The 21,501-nt window shown below is 41.5% G+C and overlaps 1 protein-coding gene across 1 annotated transcript in view; it reads right to left on the minus strand.

The window, feature by feature from the left end:
• spata17 (spermatogenesis associated 17) overlaps nucleotides 1–21,501 on the minus strand; it is a 228,164-nt gene that overhangs the window by 172,085 nt on the left and 34,578 nt on the right. The window contains exons 5-6 of the mRNA XM_067988320.1: nucleotides 13,791–13,894; nucleotides 7,279–7,402 (exon numbers count right to left, since the gene is read on the minus strand). Of these exons, the coding sequence (XP_067844421.1) occupies nucleotides 7,279–7,402; nucleotides 13,791–13,894 (228 nt within the window). The remainder of the gene's footprint in view (nucleotides 1–7,278; nucleotides 7,403–13,790; nucleotides 13,895–21,501) is intronic.

Consider the following 21,501-nt stretch of genomic DNA (forward strand, 5'->3'; position numbering starts at 1 on the left):
GCAAGTTGTACATCATTTTGTTCAGTTCAATCATCTCTATAAAGTATACTAATGATACGTAAAATAATTTACATTATGATTTTATGTAAGGTTATATGAAAAAGCGGTGTGATCTCAGTTTATTTTGTGTGCATCAAGATATTCCACGTCACATTTGTAAAACTCCAATATGTTCAAATTCAATAGATTGACATCCAACATGTCATATTTTGTTTACATTTGAACTTGGAAAGTTCAGGTAAAAATATGGAAACATTAACATTTTTATTAAATCTTAAATACAAAATTACAGACACATGCACAAATATATTGTAGAATACTTATTGTATGTTACTTTAGGGAATGCAATCAAATGATCACAATAAATTCAGATTTGAAACTGAAACTATAAAGGGCTTAGGCATCTCACACTCTAGTCTTGTGCCATCTGTCACTGTCAATATTGATTTTCTGTTCGTTTTAATAGGGTGAACTGAGGATTTTACAAAACTGAAATCAACTGGTAAAAATGAATGTAAACATTCAAATTACTAAGGATTTGAGCTGTTAATAAGATCTGAACTTTATTGAATTCTCAAAAAGCCATTACCTTATATCTAATGCCAACGTTGCCTGTAAAATTCACTATTGTTAGGAACCTGGCCAAAAAGATCAACAAAACTGATCATAATTGTAGATGACACACAAGTGTCAATCAGACCTAGAACTCCATCCTGCAAACTGGATGATAAAGAGAAAGCTCTTGCCAAGTACTGTAACAGATAATTTTAGAAGCTTCAAATATTGCAACATAACCTACATCAAAACCTATGAAGATCTGATCATTTGTGCAGTGGTAGCAAGAATTGGATTGAGAAAGTAGAGTCAGGAATTGGAGAATAGAATTTCATGTTGGTAATGAAGCCTTTGAACTAGACGTAACAGTAGTCCTTAAACAAGTAAAACTTTGAAGCATCACACCTTTATTAAAGTCCTACCTTTGCTACTGTGTTACAGGGAAATTAGATTTTAAGTTTTATCTTTTGCAGTTTGCAAACCTAAGTATTTTCCTAAACTGATGTAGTTACGATTTTAGCAATACATAAATATATATTGGTATTACTATCTTTCAGGATTTGCAGGATATTCAATTGAAATTTTCTTTATGTTTGAATACTTTATTGTCATACTCTGATCCCTGAGCTTGGCCATCTTTGGCATTCACATTTGAGCCCCTGCTGGAAAGTATGGATATCAATTAAGTACAGGACTAAGCTCAACTGTGATACACTCATGACTGAATACCCTGTTGACACTCACTATCTATGCTGATGTGTGAAAATAGCTACTTGGGTAAGGTACCAGAGCACCCATGAAATTGTACTCCAATATGGCTGATCCATATTTCCTATGCCAGAAAAAGTCCACTTCAGTGTGTAATAACAACAGATTGAAGATGGGGGAAGAGGTTTTTTTGGTTGTCTTTTACTTAAAGAAACACCCTAGTAGACAGACCTATCTTTCAACAATGCTTAATTTAAAAATCCTCTGAAATGGTGTCTATTTTTGTTTTTCCATTTGTTTTTCCTCCTGTCTTAAATGCAATCACTCAGAATAGGGTATAATTCCACAGGTATTGGCAGTACCTCACCTAAGTGGCTATTTTTCAAGTGAAAGCCTAGGTAGTGAGTGTCAACAGGTTATTGTCATGGGGGGGGGGGGGGGGTATCACAGTTGAGCTTGTACTTGCACAAATGCACTTTCCAGCAGTGGTTACTGGATAGTAAATAGGGCTGGAATTCCTTACTAACATTTCCCCTCCTACCCCTGAAATGGTGAAACCAACTCTGATGTGTTTCTTCCTCCAACATTAGCCAAATCCAACAAAACAAATTAGTGTACAAATAAACCCATTTATGACATTTCATTTGTTTGGAATGTGTTATAGCTAATGTTACTTCTTTTTGTATAACAAAATCTTGGCCCATTAATCTACATGTAGTACAATAATTTTTTAAAAAATGAATTACATTTCTAATTATGTTGCAATTATCTCTGGCTGGGTTTTTGTGATTAACTTATTTCTCAGTTGTGAAATTACAGAAGTATTCATGATGTAAAAAAACCCCATCGAATTATTATTTCTCTTCTTTCACATTCTATTTTAAGAACTTATTTTCCTCCCTCCCCAAAAAAACACAGGTCACAAATTTGTGTGAAAATATCCTCCAACTGCATTCACAAGGGAATAACCGAAATGAGTTCAAGCCTGGCAATTGACAGAACAATAATGAATGGCCATTAAGGACTTTATAATTGAAAGTCAGAAGACATGTGCAAGAAATGGCATACATTACATTAAATATGTTTCCTGTGAAGAACCAGCCTGTTTTCAATGAGTGAGCTAGAATCCAAGATCGATTGTTGAACAAGGCATGCTGATTTCAACAATCAATCTGACACTCTGGCCATAGAGTTGAAAACAACTGGTTCATCAAGGGCAGAAGGTATAATAGTTTATTTGTACAGTGTCATTATTTCCATTACTACCATTAAGAACAGAGCTGTGAGAGAAAAGCACAGTAACAATCACATTTGTACTAGCTTTCCTGGCAATTCACTCCAGAAATCAAATATAGTGAAAGACATGAGAGAAATACATAGTGAGATTGTACAAATCCTTAATTTTTACTAAGCTACATACATAACTAACCATTTTCCTTCTTCAATATTTTTCTCTTGTCCCTCCTTTCCTAAAAGGTGGCAAATTCTGTAGTTACGTAAATAGTTACATGATCTGCAGGAGCGCCTCAGTACCTAATACGAGTAGCCATTCTTCATGCAAGGACTTAGCTGAATAATGTTAATTTTCTGCCCCTGAATCAGAAGGTACAGGGTTTGAACCTTGCTCCAAAAAGTCCCGGCAAGTGGAGACGAGAGGTCCGGCTCTGAATTCTGGGTTGGCAACCAGCGGGATACTCACATCCGCGGTTGTGGGTCTCCTTCATTGTATCAGTTGTAGGAGCCCATAAAAAAAATTCCCAATCATATAAAGACTAACCACCCTATTGGCTGGTATAAAGATGGTTACGGCCTTGGAAGGAGTGTTCACGTCAGTCTGTTAAACAGCCTGAAAATTCTTCTACTACGTCACACTATTCTCCAAAGGAAGAGGGTGAAGATACAAAAACAACAACGATTTGATTTTGCAGGCCATCACAACCAAGCCCAACCAGTCCTCACTTGGCATTCACACATGCTCACTGCCAGCAGGAGTCGCTAGATAGTGAACAAGAGCAGGGACTCTGGTTGCCAATTATAGCATTCCCCCGTCACATTAGTCAAATTGGCTAATTCGACACAGACCAGACATAGAACTGGGCCTTTCCTGGTCTAAATTACGCAGTAGCATTTTGTACAGTGTATTTACTCACTATGTTATCAGGGGAGGCTTTTTCAGTTTTGTTTTTTTAAAACTCTTGTGGTTTTATACACTATAGCCATCTTAATATCAAAAGCTGGGAGTGGATTCACTTAAGTATGAAAGAGGATTTAAAATATCTCTTACAAGAATAATCTCTCACCGTAGTATTCCTCATTCATTAAGTGAAACTATACTCTGTAGATTCCATGGATACCACATTTTGAAGCTGAATTAAATGGTTAACACTGTTGTCATCACAGAATAATTTGTGATCCAGCTATGGATTCATGCCTATAAGCGACTGTCAAAGGATTTATGCAAACTACCAACCAGTTTGCAAAATTGCTTTGAGAGTGGTGACTGAAGTCATGGATTCATAATAGTTTTCTGCTATCCCATTCTTTGTGTAATAATATCCCTTGCAGTGGAAGCAGCATTCCTCTTAAATCAAAATAAAGTTGAGTAGAACGAAGGCCTGTGACCATGAGCCAGAAAAAAAACATTCCAGCACCTTATTGAGCAGGAACTTTGGGTGAAGGTGAAGTATTATCTTCCTTAATGCCAGATTGGGCAAGTGGATCAGCTACCTGAGCATGAAATTTACTTACCTGTCTAGTCAAGGCCAATTTATATCATAATAGTAGCCATGGAATCAGAAGGAGGATATATTACTTGTGAATCAGAAGACAACAACTGACCTGCTTGGGACTGGAAGCTGAAGTACTGCAGTGCTGTCAAGGCTGCTCCCAGTTCTAACCTAAATGGGAGGTGAATTGAAATGGTGTCCAAATTTTCTGCATCAATCTGTTTTCTAAGTGTATACTCCATACTGCAAGGGAGGCATTACCAATTAAAATTAAAGAAACAATGCCAGAATACTGCTCTAGACACCCCAATACCACACGGCCACCGTGTACACTGGTCTTGGGTAGACAGATCAGATAATTTCATGCTCAGGTAGCTGATTATAATTAAATCTGTTTTTAGTATTTAGTTTGTTTTCACATCACTACATTATCAGCACTCTGTGGAAACCCGGATCAGAAAGAAAAAAATCTATTGCCACTGCCATTACCTCATTGGCTGCAAAGCGCTTTGGGATCCTGAGGGTGTGAAAGGCACTATATAAATGCAAGTTCTTTCTTGCTTTCAAGAGATAAATGTGCACTTGCCTAAGATACAGGTGCCTAACCCATCACTCCTGTGCTCGCTGACCGACATTGGCTCCCGGTCAACCAAAGACTCAAATTTAAATTTCTCATCCTTGTGTTCAAATCCCTCCACGGCCTCACCCCTTCCTATCTCTGTAATCTCCTCCAGCGCTACAACCCTCCGAGAACTCTGCATTCCTCCAATTCTGGCCTTGTGCATCCCCGACTTCCTTTGCCTCACCATTGGCGACCATGTCTTCAGCTGTCTAGGCCCTAAGCTCTGGAATTCCCTCCCTAAACCTCTCAGCCTCTCCTCGTTTAAGATGCTCCTTAAAACCTACCTCTTTGACCAAGCTTTTGGACACCTGCCCTGATGTCTCCTTTTTTGGCTTGGTCTCAATTTCGTTTGTCTGATTATGCTCCTGTGAAGCACCTTGGGACGTTTTACTACATTAAAGGTGCTACATAAATGCAAGTTGTTGTTGTGGCCATCATCGTTTGGCACTTGAAGGCCCTGGTTGGAGAGGCTATGTCAATGAACAATTATAGTAATAATATTTTCTTTAAAAAAAAACTTTCTTTGGCATCCCTAATGGCTGTGCGGAAGTCGTTAATTTTTAAGTTTAATGTGATGTTAATCAGTCCCTCAGAAAAGTTGGAGACATAGATAGGATGACTATCTAGAACTTAGTGTTTGAGGAGCTTGTTCAGCCTTCTGATATCTAGAATGGGTCTGAAGCCTGTCCTTTTGGGCACAAGTATTGAGAATAAAATCTGTTCCTCTCCAGGTCTCAAGACACCTCCGCAATACCATAACAAACGTTTCATCAGTCTAGAGATACAATCATCCTTGAGGGACTCTTCCCCACAACATAACCAATGACACAATGCATTGGGATCTTGGGAGAGGCCCTTTGATGTGAAAGTTATAGCCCTTGGACATGATTTCACTTCACCCAGGTGTCAGTAGTGATTGTCTCCCACTGACTGGGTGACTTGGCAAAACACATTTGTTAAAAAAGCACATTTGTGCAGGAATTACTGAGGACAGAATATCAAGCTATTATCATTTATAACTTGGATTCATTTATTTTTGCATCTTGTTCCAAAAATGTTGCAATTTTCAACTAAGAAAAAATGCAATTTGCATTATAAATTTTTGGGACATAAAAAAATTATATTGAGCTTTAGCAACTCCTTACAGAAAGATATACATAAGTTAACACATTTTTTCCATTTTGTATGTATATTTCAGTATGTGACCTATTAATTTTATCATGTCACACATTTGAGGACCCCTTCCCCTACCAGTATTTCAGCTTCTTTGAGGTTTTTAATTTTAATACACCACAGTGGTAAAAATGCCTCATACATTTTCCTATTGCTTTCTTTCAATTTAGTCCCATTCCTTATTCGTGTGCATTTATTCATTTGCATACCATGCTTTGTTTTCTCGCTATTCCTTTGAAAATAACATGACTGTAAAAAAGTGATGGTTTTGAAACTCATGTATAAACGGAAAATTGTGGAAAATCTTTCCAGAATTTTCATTGTGCAAGTTATGAGTTTTAAGGATATCGCATATGCAAACATTTCGAGAAAAGTTAGTTGTATAAAAAAAATTGAAAATAAGGCCTCAACATTTTAGTAAAAATGTTATCACTTTTTTAGCTCTACAATACTGCTGGTGGAGTCAGTAGGCAACAAACTAAATTTTGCACTAGTGTATTTTTTTTCTGACTGTAACATTCTCTGGTGCACTAATGTCTGATACAGCACATAATTGTTCGGACTCCTTCATGAATGGACAAACCATATCAATTACCTGATTTATATCTCAGCTCTTGCAAGATTACACTTTTCCTATGGAACCCAAACATACAATTATAGACAACGTAATATCACTGTACGTATATTACTGATGCATTGTACTTTAAAAATATGAAATAAAGGAGTAAAAGAAATCACAAATTGTACACTTTTGTAATGTGACATTTAAAATATAAGCTCAGCTTCTTGTACACGTCAACTTAATTGACTTCTTTACAACATGTATATGGCAAAGCACTGCATCAGTTGCATAGCAGCTAGACAAACAAAAATGGTTTTACTGCCCTTTTACTATTTTATTTTTCTACCTATTCTGTCAACTATACTATGTAAACAGAGGCTGCTTTGTTTGCTTGTAGCAACTCATCAAAAAATTCTTCCAGACATTTCTAGACACATCGATTTTGAAAAGCGGCTGCTTTATGAACCTAAAGCAGCCTTCATAAAACAAGTCTGTCAGTTGCAATTAACCTACGCTTCGGAACTCTACCCTGCTGAAACAGTTGCAGAAAAGATAAGACAATTAAAAAAATGTTTTACCATCTTAGTTTAACAGCTTGTTGGCTAGTGCTTGACAATACTACAACACAAAACGAGGCAGTCAAAATGAGTTGTTAGGCTGAGGTTATGCCCTTCCTGTTGTGTTATCTGCCAGCAGATCAAACTGCTGACTTGGACTCTTTCTGCCAACAATGCTGATGCTGCCTGTATGAAGATGCTGTCACCTAGTAGTCATGGTGCTTGCACTCCACAATAGAAAAGCACTAAATTGAACTCGAAGTATTGTCTTTGTGATATCATTTCAGCAAGTCATGTCCCATTCAGCCTGATAGTTTATCTCTGTCAGGCAGAGACCCAGGCGACTATGCAAGCTGTCAGGACAGGTACACAGACCTGCTCAGTGCTGAGGAGGTAATGCATCTTTCGGGCTTGGTAATGCTTTCTCCTCTCTTCCTCTTCTACAGTTTTCTTTTCCCGCTCCTTCCTCTTTGTCTCTTCATACTCCTCCAATTCTTTCCTACAGTTAAGCAGAGATTTACCATGCACATGAACTGAACAAAGCAAAATTTATAAGCAACTCCTTCAGTTTCAATAGTTAAGCCTTTTTCAATTACTCTTGAGCATAATGTTTTACTCAAGGTTACAACAGTGAATATATTGACATTTAAAAATCACATTGCTTTGCTTTTGCAGAGGGGCAATTTTTATCAACATTAGGCTAAACTGCAAAATAGATGAATTACCTACAGTGGCATGGTCCCATTTTACAACCCTGCTTCTGAAATTGCTTATTAATATGAAATAAGTTAGAGAATAGCCTGGTTATGTTTATGTATAGTTTATCAGGCCTTAGAGATCAGAAAGTTGTACTCACCCTACCTTTTGTACTATACTGCAACCTAGTAATATGACCTTTCCTGACCTGCATCTCAAACCTATTATTAACTGCTAAGTAGATTTATAAAGCCAAACAAATTTATTTCCAATGAAAGGATCTCTATCTGTGTCTCTTGCTTTGTATGGCACCTAACAAACCTCAATAGATCTGTCCATTTCTGCTAGACTGAAGGTGTTTGTAACATCAGTGACCTCTTTGTCCTTAAAGAAGAGATTTCTTAATACTTAATCCATTGCAGAAAACAGAGTATTAATTATATTTATGTAAACTGGAATGCAGCAATGAAAAAATAGATTATATTCTAGCCAGAAGAGAATTTGCTATCACTGTCGATATGAAAATTGACAAGAAAAAAAAAACTCTTCTCAGATGCCAACACAAATAATTAAACAAGAGCAGATTTATGTGAGACTATCTGATAGAACATTTTGTCAAGTAAACAGATTAAATAATAACTATTATGATTTTATTCTATTAATTAAATGTTTTATCTCTGTGTCTTAGACACACTTTTTAACTAGGTTTACAATTTTAATTGCACACAGCTATGCTCTGCATGCCATTCAGATCTCCTGTGGAAATAATTTTTGACATTATATATAACAATCCAACAAACAAAGCACATACACAAACATTTTTATTTTAATACATAATTATTTGAAATCACCACTTAAATGTACACACCTGAATAAAATATTGCAAATGTTTGTTCAAAGGACACTAGATTATTTTAGAAAATTCTAATTTTGATGATCAGAAACAATATCAATAATGTATATAAAAAGGATAGAAATAATTTAGGCAGTTTAGCTTGCTCTTAATGTGCATTATATTAGGAAAATATAAAAATGCAGTTTTTGTAATATTCAATTTAATATATTTAGATTCAAGCATTCTGCGTAGTTGCCTTCAAAATATTTAGATGCCAATTTTCATGGCTTAAAAAAGGTATGAGGTTTTGCAAACAGTACATTTTAATCCAATTAAAATATCCTGATTATATTTAATTAAACTGGAATTTTGTAAATAAGATGTAGTTTATTATTAAATGTTCAATCCTTTCAAAATATTATATATCCAATTTTTAACAAAATTATTTTTTAAAAGATCTCTGATAAATATAAGATTTTAAAAATGCAATTCTGCTTGTTGAGGTATATATGCACACATGAACCATTGATTCTTAAATTATATAAATAAAAATATGTAACTTATCTCACATTAAATTTGTACTAGAGTCTTGCATCCCCAGTCACACACAAATATGTGTTTATGTGAAAATTCTGTTTGGCTTTAGAAGGGTTAAATTAATTGCCTCACAAGAGAAAACTTACATAGGGGAAATTATCTGATTATGGCAGTAATAATTGCACAGCTGTTTAACACAGATAGAGAAATAATTCATGTAGGCAATAGGCCGTGGTGGCAATGACATTCTGCATTTAGTAAATATGCAAACTGTTCAGTCCTAATTACCCATACTAAAGGATGCCCTTATTAAATGTATAAACTAAAACTGTCTGCTTGACAAGTGATAAATTATATTGTGCAAAACTGCATTACAAAATTATGATAGTGAACTTGGGTCTCCTAACTTCATTAAGTGATTTTGAAGGAAAGTTGAATGATCAGAAGATGGACCCTGTAATATTGCCATCCATGGAATTGACTGAGAGCAACAGTCTTGTATGATGCAATTACTAAGTTACTTTTAGTATTCCCAAGTCAGGTCCCCTCCAGAATAAATCAGGAGCAATTTAAAAGAAAGAGTATTTTGAGATTGTGCACATGAATAAAATGTTTGCTTTGACTTTTGCAATAAATAACAGTAGCTTTTCTGAGCTCCAAGCTAATAATGTTTTATTAATGTCATGACTCAGCAACAGGGCAGCTAATTTTTAATTTCATGATATCATTTGTTTGATCCAAACAGGGGTCTATTTTTTGCATATCTAGCTGGAGGTTAGACGTGTACAAGCTTACCAATTGCATACTCAGCCTTTAAATTAATCAGATCAATTTATCACTGTAGCAACACAAGTCTTAATTTGAAGACATATTAAGCACTGTACATTGAGGGTAATACAATGCTCAGGTAAATGTAGTTGATATAAACAGCTCACATTGAAAATTTGTAGTTTTTTTTCCCCCAATAGAATGTAACTGTAAATTGTAACTATATTGTCTGTTAAATTTCACGGTTTATCGCTAATGTGATGTTCTTCCAAACAGCACTACGTGCAGTCACGCACCAAGGTACCTTGTTCTGCATCCATTATACAGCCCATTTCATCTGATATTGCGTGATGCCGTAAATGTCACATAATTTAACAGTACTTCAAAGTATATTAAATTTATAAAAATTGTATTTTCTCTTTAATTATGCATATGTCATATAAAAAAATGTTTTTCATGTGAGCTTTGTGCATGTCACCAAGAATTTTTACCCAGTTTTCTGTCATCCACTCTTGAAGGCACTGTCCAGGAATTTCCTGGATTACACTTATGCAGAAATTATACCAAAATATGTGCCGGTTTCTGCACCAGTTTTGCCCACTGGAATGTATGCTCAAAATTCCCGTGGATCTTATTTGCCTATTCCACAATGCAAAATCCAGCATAAAACAGGCGCAAGTGCAATGTTTCCATTAGGGGCAATAGTAAGTTTTCTGCTATTTTCTGTCACAGTACCGCATTCTCAGAGCCTCTTGCCTTGGCTGCTCCTCTTCCTCTTCTGTCATTATTCTGTCACCGGCATCTCCACATCATGGTCATTATTCAGAACAGGGGTATGCCGATTGAGAAGGCCATTCCAGCTGTTTAGTCCATCAGAATGTATAGGAGGGGGTGGGGTCCGAAAGATTTTGGGTACACTGAGACTGACAACACTTTGGTTAAGTATGGTGACAGTTTCAATAAAAAAAAATTAAATACAAAGAAAAATTGCTATCAAACTCCACATATCTCAGTTATGCTGATATCAGGTGACTTCTGGCCATGCTGCACCTAAATCTTGGAGTGTAGATCTACGTTAGAATATTATTTGCATAAATGCAGGAACATACGTGAGCCGGTCTTTTACATGGGGGACAGAGCTGCGTAAATGAGCGGCAGAGGGTTTTGCCGGACGTATCTTGGAAGCGGTGCAAACGATCGAGGAAATTTGTGCAAAGTGATGTTTCAGCGTAAAACTGGCGTAAAATAATTACGCACAAATTTCCACGTAAAAGAGCGTTGCTTCTAATTACGCTAAAACTTTCTAGCAAATTCAGAGCCACTGACTCATGCTGGGATATGATTTTGCAGATGTTAGCAGACCTTTGGGGCTCGATTTTGGCGTCGGGTTTCCGGTGGGTTTCCAGCGGGGGGGCCCGAAAAATCCCGATATCCGGTCACGTGACCGGAACGTGACGAAATCCCGGCCACTTCCGGGTACCGCGCTGACGTGTGGGGCTGCGCGCGCAAGCCCCGCTGGTGGGAATCCCGCAGGCAATTAAAGCCAGCGGGGTTCCACTTGAGAGTACTTACCTTGCTTGTTGAGGTCAGTTAATGAGCTGAATCAGCTGTCAAAAGAGGAAGTGTGGGATTTTAGGTTCAAGGCAGTGAGCTTCACACACTGGGGGAAACAGTCTCTCTCCAACCAGGCGTGTTGCAGCCAGCAGCCTGTGGCAGGTGCCAAGGTGCACTCCACGGGGGACAGCCCTCACCCACGCAGGAGGCCACCGCGTCACATAGGGCAACCCCTGCCCCCCACCACCCCCCGCCAAGCCAGAGGACAGACCGACACGAAACCGCAGCCCCAGTCCGAGGAACCACCCACCTACCCTGCACAACCCCTCAGACCAACACCTGCCAGATGGGTGGTGTGTGGACACCCTCGGAGGACGAAGAGCATGACCAGCCCCAGCAGCCTCGCAGTCCACGCCGTCCGCCGCAGAGACGTGGATCCCCCCAACACAGTGTTGTTGCACGCCCACCTGCACAGCAGGAGGGAGGGCTACCGCAGAGAGAGACGTATCGCAGAGGGCACTACCCTCGCCACAGGGTCCACAGACTGAGGCGCAGCTCCCCGGACCTCTCCGAGCAGCAGTGCACAGGGAGGCGCAGATTCGCTCGACATGTAGTCGTGGAGATCTGCAGCCTCTTTCATGCCGAGCTGCTCCTGGCTGGCCCCAGCACCAACTGCTTACCTGTCGCTGTCAAAGTCACCACTGCCCTCCACACCTTCTCCTCCGCATCCGTCCAGGGTGCAGCCGGCTACACCGCCGATGTCTCTCAGTCGTCTGCGCGGACGAGCCCTGCAAATACACCTGCACCTACTCTGCAGTAACACGATGGGTGGCATCAGTGGTGGGTCCTCATAGTGATACCCAGGAGCGGGCATTATTGGACACAACGGACAGGATTCGCGGAGACATGGCAGTGGTGGTGTCAATATAATGTGTGCTGTTTGTTGCTCTGAAATTCAATATAGGTAACACCCATGACAAACCCTCAGACACCCTTGTGCACCCCCTTCATGCTCACGACACGTTTGTCTTACGCTGCCTACTGCACATATGTGATGCATGCCCTGTGGCTGCAGCACAGGTGGTGGCAGGTTGAGTGAAGCTGACAGTGAGGGAGATGCACGAGAGGGTGAGTATGGGATGGAGCAATGAGATTGTATGAGGATTGGGTTGCGTGTTAGTGGCAGGATGAGTACTGGCGAGGTGAGTAGGTGGAGGTAAGATGAGGATGGGGTTTGAGTGGGTATGAAGGGTGATATTACAGAATAGTGTTGGCGGTGCCGAAGGAGATGTGGGGTGGGGGCAGTGTTGTGGCAGACGGAGTGTAGGGGAAAGACTTCGTGTTCTCACTGCGGCTGACCTACTGCGGTCATTGCAGCGCCTCCTGCACTGTAAGCAGGTGGGCCATATGTTGGTGGCGCAGGTGACCCCCTCTGCCACCTCGAGCCAGGCCTTCTTGGTGGCAGAGGCAGGCCGCTTCCTCCCGCTCGCCGGGTGGAAGATCTGTGTCCTCCCCCTCCCCCTCACCCCATCTGATGATACCTGGGGTGAGGCATCATTAAACTGGGAGCTGCCTTCCCCCTGGGCTGCTCCATGCTGCAATTTGTTCCATTGGTTGCAGCATCTGTCAGTGGAGGACTGCCCCTTTAACTAGAGAGCCTCCAGCTGACAGATCGTACTGCGCATGCGCAGCCCGACCGACGCGCAGGCCAGCGCCGTGGACCCCGGAGGAGCAGGTAATTGATTCCTATTAGTGGGTTACCTGCTACGATCGTGCGGGCAACCCACTAATTTCGCCGAGCGTGTTGACCACGCTCCCGGAGGACCACGCGCTGGGAACCCGCAGGCCTGCTAAATTCGAGCCATTGGTATCTTACTAAAGAAGCCCTTATTCATTTGTGATCCTAGACAGTAGATCTCAACACCTTATTCAACATATATATATTAATCAGCCCTCACCCAGCATCCACACAGAATTACATTATAGGAGTGGAAACCCTGGATAAATTTCTTTCTCCCTGTCTAGCCTGGGGCACTGAAGCCAATGAATTGAAGTATACATCCACGGGTGAGATATGCTAATTCAGCACAGGTCAGGGACTGATTCTGGGAATATCTTGGTCTGTGTGGCTCAATATCACATCCTGTGGCACATGTACTCACCAATTCAATGGGGAGGTGGGCATTGTATCTTGTCAGTAGAATCAGCAGTGATTATAAGATGGGACAACTACAAATAGACAAACTACCTGAAGCCAAACTGTATCATCCGTTTGTTGTGAATGCCTCTATTAATTGTACATACGATTGACTTTTAAGCATTATCTTTCAAATACTTATATTGTTACCTTTTTTGTAAAATTTGCCTATTTTCAATTCTCATTTAATATTATTTTGCAATTCTTGAGATCTTTAATTGTTTCGTTAATCTCTGAAGAAGTACAGATGAAAAATAAATTATCACCATGGCATTACATTTTTAAAATGCAGGAGCTTACCTTACAATCTGATTTTTCATGCAAAGGCCTTTGAAATACTTTTTCATTTCATAGTAATTATGGATGCACTTTCGAACATAATATCCACGCCACCTTTTCTGGATCTGACAACGTAATTAAGAATGTGTGAATTATTGCCCTAGTATGTTAATTCTTGAAGTACTAAGTTTAGTTTGTGGCTTTCAACATAGCAACAGGTTTTGTACTATATTAACATCTATAAAATTATTCATTAAAAGTTTTCTTTTCCTTTTCATGGACCTTCCATGCCATGCAGCATTTCACAGGCTGCTATAACTCAGTGTGACCGTCCTCTGACTTTTTCCCCCCTTCCTCCCTAAGAAAATACACCCAGTCTCCCACTGCTAACACAATGAAGTAGGGATTTGCAGTGAATCACAGGGACAAACTCATGTGGCACAACATTTAGCTTGGAATTGGCTTCTTTAATTCCGTCACAGAACATAACAACAAAACAAAAATAATGGCTACTTGCATTTATATAGCATTTTTAATGCATAAAATATCCCAGGGTGATTTACAAAGGAGGAAAAAAAAACAAAAATCAAAGCAGAGGTGATTCAAAACTTGGGCTTTGAGAATGTTTTTAAAAATATAGTGATAAGTGGTAGGGACAGAGGGATTTAACCAGGGAGGTCCAAAGATTAGGGCCGAGGTGGTTTAAGGCTCCGCCACTAGTGGTGGGTTGAAAGCAGAGGGGTTTGAGTTAGAGGACTAAAGGTTGCAGGAAGGGATGTAAGGCTGGAAGAAGCTGCAAAGGTAGGGTGGGGCGAGGCCACTAAGGGATTTGAAGACAAGAACAAGCATTTTAAATCAATACATTGGAGTACAGGGGGTCAATGTAGCTCAGCGACAACAGGCATAATGGGTGAGCGGGACTTCGTGCAGGGCAGGTTATCGGCAGCTGAGTTTTGTAGAGATTGGAATTTATGATGGGTAGAGGATGGGAGACCAGCAAGGAGGAAATGAGAGCTATCTAATCTAGATGTGAAAAAAGCGTGGATAAGGGTTTCAATGCCGGGAGGAGGTAAGAGCAGAGTGGGAGCTACTGTAGAAGTGGAAGTAAGTGGTGTTGGTCATGGATATATGAGGTGTGAAATTCGGCTCCAGGTTGAAAAGATGCCATGGCTTCACACTATCTGGTTCAGCCTGAGCAGATAGCTGAAGAGGGGAATGGAGTGAGTGGCAAGGAAACAAATTTAATGGCTGGGCCTAAAATAATGGCTTCAGACTTCCTGATGTTCAGTTGGAGGAAATTGAACTCATTCATGACTTAATGTCAGACAGCCAGTCTAACAGAACAGAGGGTTAAAGGGTTAAAAAAATAGCACAGCTTCATCCACAGAAGAATGTACCAGCTTATTTTGGTTAATTTTGTTGGAATGATTGGATTGTTTAAAAAAACAAGGGGCTAATTTCACCGCCTCTGCCAGGTGGGAATGGGGCAGTAGTATTCCAGAGAATGACATATACAGGATCCCAGTGCAGTTTTCAGGTACCAATGGGTGGCGTGTGTGGCATGCATACTCCGCCCATTGGTACGAGACATAGGGCTCGATTTTCAGACGTCCGAGACGGCGGGTTCGTGGCGGCGGGGGGGGGGCTCTGAAAATCGGGGATTCCTGGGGCGGGTCTGGAGCCCGGCTCCAACCCACCCACTTCCAGGTTCCCCAGTGACATGCTTAGATGCGCGCTCAGGCCCCACATGCGGGACTCCCGCCGGCAATTAAAGCCGGCGGGATCCCACTTAAACCAATTAATTAGATAGCTCAGGTCATTAGCAGACCTGATTTGTAGGATATTTTAGGAGGGGTGGGATTTTCAACCCAACTGAGCGTGTTTCCCGTACTGGGGGAAACACTCCCAGTTGAAATGGACATGTTGCAGCCACCAGCCTGTGGCAGCTGCAAAGCTCCATTTGATAGGTGTGGTGGGGGGAGGGGGGGGGAGACCCTCACTCATTGCAGGAGGTCACTCTGTCACTTTGGACAAAGTTTGGCCTCGACCACGCTCCTCCTAACAATAAAATTCACAAACTTGGAACATCAACCCGGTGTGCAGACACATTTACCTACCTTGCGGACCCCCTCAAACATACATCTTCCGGATGGGGGCCGCCATAGCTGCAGTCATGACCTCCTCAGAGGACGAACAGCATCACCAGCCTCGCGGCCACGCCGTCCACCTCTGACACGTGGAGCTCCACAACACAGTTCTGTGACACATCCACCTGGGAGGGAGGGCAATCGCAGAGAGAGATGCGTTGCAGAAGGCACTACCCTCGCCACAGGGTCTACAGACAGAGGCTCAGCTTCCTGGATCTCTCTGAGCAGCAGTGCACATGGAGGCTCAGAGTCACTCGACATGTAGTCGTGGACATCTGCAGCCTCCTTCATGCCGAGCTGCTCCCGGCTGGCCCGAGCACCATCTTCTTACCTGTCGCTGTCAAAGTCACCACTGCCCTCAACAACTTCTCCTCCGCATCCTTCCAGGGTGCCAACGGGGACATCGCCGACATCTCTCAGTCGTCTGCACAAAAGAGCCCTGCAAATACACCTACACCCATTCTGCAGTGACACAATGGGTGGCATCAGGTGTGGGTCTTCATGGTGATCCTCAGGGAAGGGCATTATTGCACAAACCAGACAAGACGTGGCAGTAGTGGTGACAATATAATATGTAGTGTGAGTTGATCAGAAATCAAATATAAGTAAAAACCATGACAAACCCTCAAACACCCTTGTGCATCCCCTTCATGCTCATGACACGTTTGCCTTATGCTTCCTACTACACATACATGATGCATGCCCTGTGGCTGCAGCACAGGTAGTGGCAGGTTGGGTGAGGCTGACCGTGAAAGAGATGCATGAAAGGGTGAGTATGAGACGGAGCCATGAGATTGTATGAGGATTGGGTTAAGTGGTAGTGGTGGAATGAGTACTGGTGAGGTGAGTAAGTGCAGGTAAGATGAGGATGAGCTTTGAGTGGGTGTGTGGAGTGATGTGATAGAGTAATGTTGGCAGTGCAGAAGGAGATGTGGGGTGGGGACGGTGATGTGGCAGATGGAGTGTAGGGGAATGAGTAAGTGTACTCACTTCGGCTGACCTACTTAGGTCATTGAAGTGCCTCCTGCACTGTAGGAAGGTGCGTGATATGTTGGTGGTGCTGGTGACCTCCTCTGCCACCTCGAGCCAGGCCTTCATGGTGGCAGAGGCAGGCCACTTCCTCCTGTCTGCCAGGGAGAAGATTTCTGTCCTCCCCCCTCCTCCTCACCCCATCCAGTAGGACCTGGAGTGAGGCATCATTAAACCTGGGAGCAGTCTTCCCCCTGGCCTGCTCCATGTTGTAATTTTGGCTCCTTTCTGAAGTATCAGTCAGTGGAGGACTGCCCCTTTAAATAGGGCTCCTCCAGCTGACAGCCTATGATGCAGCTGCGCAGTCCGCCCGCTGCACAGCTTTACAGCGCAAAACCCGAAAGCCAAGGTAAGTGCCTTCAATTAGGCTGCGATCGCGTGCGGAGCACCCCGAATTCACTGTGCGCGTTACCCACATGCCCAGTCAACCCCCCGCTGCCAACCCGCCTCCCTCCTAAAATCGAGCCCATAGAGTGCCCTAACTAGTGGTCCTTAAAAGGAACCACTGAGGGACGCTCCAGAAACAGCACAGATACGTTTTCAGCTTCTGACTTGCTGACAGTCCTTTTGTGCCTCCCCCAGATTGCCTCTCCCTTTTAAGTCTTGACTTCTGACTCGACTCCATGGAGGAGCCACTGGATCCCCCTCCCCACCCCTCCTCACCAGCCCCCCCATCCCCCCTCCTGCGATCAGTGAACTACCTCCGAATGCTGGCGCAGCACATGCAGAATGCCAATCAAATGCAAATGAGGACCAACCATCAAAATGGTACAAGCCTCTTGCTAAGTACGTTGGATGGGCAACCCAATTAATTATAGCATAGTTTAGCATAAGAATTTCAAACTATTTATTTACTTCTATACAAGGATTGAGCAAACCTTAACAACTACAGTAAAAATATATAAAAAGAAAAATAATTTGCATTTATATAGCCCCTTGCATGGTCTCAGTCCCAAATTGCTTCACAGTCCATGAAGTACCTTTTGTAGTATAGTCACTGCAGTTATGTAGGCAAATGCATCAGCTAATTTGCACATAATAAGATTCCATAAACAGCAATGAAATAAAGGACTAGTTAATCTGTTGAGGGATAAATGTTGGCTAAGACACTGGGAGAACTTGCTGTTCTTTTTCAGATATTACAGAATCTTTTACGTCCACCTGGGCAGTAAAATGTGACCTCAGTTAAACGTCTCATCTGAAAGGCACCACTCCAACAATGCAGTATTCCCTCAGTACTGCACTTAAGTATCAGCCTAGAATATGTGCTTAAGGCTTAGAATGGAGCTTGAAGCCTCATGCTTCTGACTCAGAGGCAAGAATGTTATAACTGAGCCAACCGGTCAGTTATACTACAATACTGCTACTATTTCATTTTCTATTACTGTTTAATAAATATATTTAGTAGTTGGAATCTACAAAAGTGGAGTGTCATTCTATTGCCTTTTTAAGACAACCATGATCCTGTGAAGGCATGGGATAATTTGTAAAAGGCTTCTCCATTCAATTCCTGGGTACGGTATGAAATTTTACCTAAATATCAGAGCAAATAAAAGCAATCTCAAGAAAGTAGAGAACTAGGGTTTAACTATGAGAGTAATCTGAAACAAGGAAGCCAAAAATATCTGGAGTAAAACACGGGTATCTAAACATTTAGCGAAAAAGGAAACTCAAAAATATAACACTCATGTTCTATCATTCAGCGGTATGGGATTTTGGGCCATGCACAAAACTAGCTTCTGTACTTTTCTAATGCTAGTTTATTTGGATGATTTTATGATTCACTATAATCTGGTTATATTTTAAAACATTTTTGGTAAAGCAATGCTTTCAGTCCTTAGAGGGTTAATGTGATTTCATAAAGCTTATAACATGGGAGTCAAAATGAACAATAACACAAAGGGTATTGTCACCCATTTACAGATTTAACAATGAATTCTAATCTTTTGCTTTTAGAATACTGAAAAAAATAATTTACATAAAAATCAAATGAATAAGTTAGAAAAATAAATGTAATTAAAGAAATTAGATAGGTATTTTTGATTCTTTCAAACATAGGTGTCTGAAAATTCAATTTATTCCAGCAATACTCTGGGCACGTACTGCTATTTAGTTTTGACCCCTTATTTGTATGCCAAAATTATTGTCATTGATTAATACTTGTTGGAAGATTTCAATGGAAGCAAATGTGTGCTCAGCAGATAACATCTTCTCAACAGCCAAGCATTTCCCATTCCAAAAGTCAGCTGTAAGTGACCTTTAGAATCATCCAATCAATTATGCAGATTCCTCATTAAGTAATGTCAGTCTAAAACCAACCAACTCAATGCCATACAATGGTAATGACATTTAATCTATGAAACTGGTATTTCCAATTGTAAAAATAAAAAATGAGTTACAAAGTGTCACTGAGTCAATAAGCAAAATACCAACAAAATCAAAAAGATATGAGGGTCAAAATTCTTCAGGAAGCAATTTGAGTGATTATGCTGGGATTGCGTTCACCAGTGCCCTCCCCCGCTGACCCCACCAGAGTTTGTGGGGTTTGTGAGAAGGCACCTTATTTACATACAACAGGCAGGCACAAGCACCACTACAGGTTCATCTCTGGCGCCGGCTTGCTCCATGAGGCCAGAAACACGAATGCTCATTGTCCACTGCCTGCTTCCCTGGCCTGGAACCTACTGGTGAGGATAATTTTCGCTCATGGGGCAGCTAGTATGCCTCAACTCACTTGGCTCACAGGCCTCCAGCAATTATGCCAGGTCCCTACTGAGCTAGTGGAACAGGAACTTCCAGCATAGGAAGTCCCCACCTTGGGCTCCGCCCCCTCCCCACAACATTTGTCTTGTAAGAGGCAGGCAGAGGTTTCACCCCTTACAAGGCAAGTCAAAAACTCCCAGCATTACGGTGGGAGACTGGCAGAACCTTCGAGGAATTTTGTCCCCATTACTTTTTTATCTTGTGAATTATCTCTGCCTAATTTCTATCACATTGTCACACTTTCCTGCATTAGACTAAACAGCAAGATATCCTGGCCTGTGGGCTTGTCTGTGCTTAACACATGCTAACATGATAGGTGCTTCGCAGGGTGGTATAGATTTCCTATCTAGTTTTATCTTCTTCCCCCCTCCTCTTAAAAACAAGATACACTTCAAATACTCTATCGGGTGGCAGAGCTAAGATCCAGTAAAATATTCTCCATGTGGAGGAGGTCAAATGTCAGTCAAGCTTGGAATCTAAATATGGATCTTTGGAATTGGAGTCCAAGGATATCTACACGTCTTAGTACACAGGTCTAAGTTTTACTACCAGCTGCAACTTGCTGTGCATTGCACTCTCCCGAGCCAGGAGAGACCTCTGCACATGATTATTTGCATGGATTTTTTTTTATTCGTTCATGGGACGTGGGAGTCGCTGGCGAGGCCAGCATTTATTGCCCATCCCTAATTGCCCTTGAGATGTGCAGAATACTACAACCAGGGCAGTAATTAATTAATGTTATGACAGCGCTGATGGGAGTATCTATTTTCTCCTAATGTTAAAGCGATTCCACATTAAATTTAAATCCAAGCTGTGTGGGCTAGTCTCAAACTCTTGCTTTGGTTTGCTCAGGGGTCAAATCACCAATTTGACTTCTGACTTACATTGCCATTTTTACATTTTGTGCACCCAAAACTTATTTGCATCAATGCAAATGTCGTGGTTAACGGCAGCTTTACTTTGAACTCTTGATGCTGCTTGCCAGAATTCCTCCTCCCCAGAATATTCTGAACATAAATAAATAATAGTTTCTTCAGTCCATGCAAAATGGCACTTCCTGTACCATGGCAAATGTACCCAACTAATGTTGTTGAACTATATTAATTCATTTATTAGTTTTGACTCGACAGCAGTTTAGCATTTATTTCACGTGAACAATATGGGGGCAATTTTCAACTTTCACCCAAAACAGGCAGGAGGTGAGTGGCAGCTCACCACTAGGGAGGAGGGAAATTCAGTGGCTCCTCTGTGGAGCCAAGCCGGAAGTAAGGCCCCAAGAGACAAAGGGAGGCAATTTGGGAAAGCCACTGAATTTCCGCAGGCCTGAAGATTTTTGTTGGGTCCAGGAAGAACATTCATGCTCTTCCTGGACCCACAAAAATCTTAGAAAAAAATGAAAACGTAATTTTACAGCAGCGGCCTCCTGCAGTCTCTTTAAGGACTGTTAGGTAGGCTGCTCCACACCTGATATCAATGGACGAAGTGTGCGCGACGCCCATTCTGCTCATTGGTACCTGGAAATTGCACTGGGATCCCACAACCGGTATAGGACCATGATTTGAATGTTTAAGCAAGTTCTGGCCTGTCACGGACGCAAGTACTAATCACCCATTTCAAGGCCAACCTAAAAATGGCATCAGTTGTGCCTCTGGCAGCCAAAGAAAGGGCAATTTTTGTTTTCAAATTTCAACTCCCAGCCGCCCTGTTATGCGGTGTAAACAGGATTTTCAGAAATTGGACTTTGGGCCTAATCACTGTAATTCTGGCGAGCTGCAAACGCCAATTGAGTATCC

The sequence above is a fragment of the Heptranchias perlo genome, chromosome 8 (genome assembly GCF_035084215.1).
Source record: "Heptranchias perlo isolate sHepPer1 chromosome 8, sHepPer1.hap1, whole genome shotgun sequence".
In the NCBI taxonomy this organism is placed as follows: Eukaryota; Metazoa; Chordata; class Chondrichthyes; order Hexanchiformes; family Hexanchidae; genus Heptranchias; species Heptranchias perlo.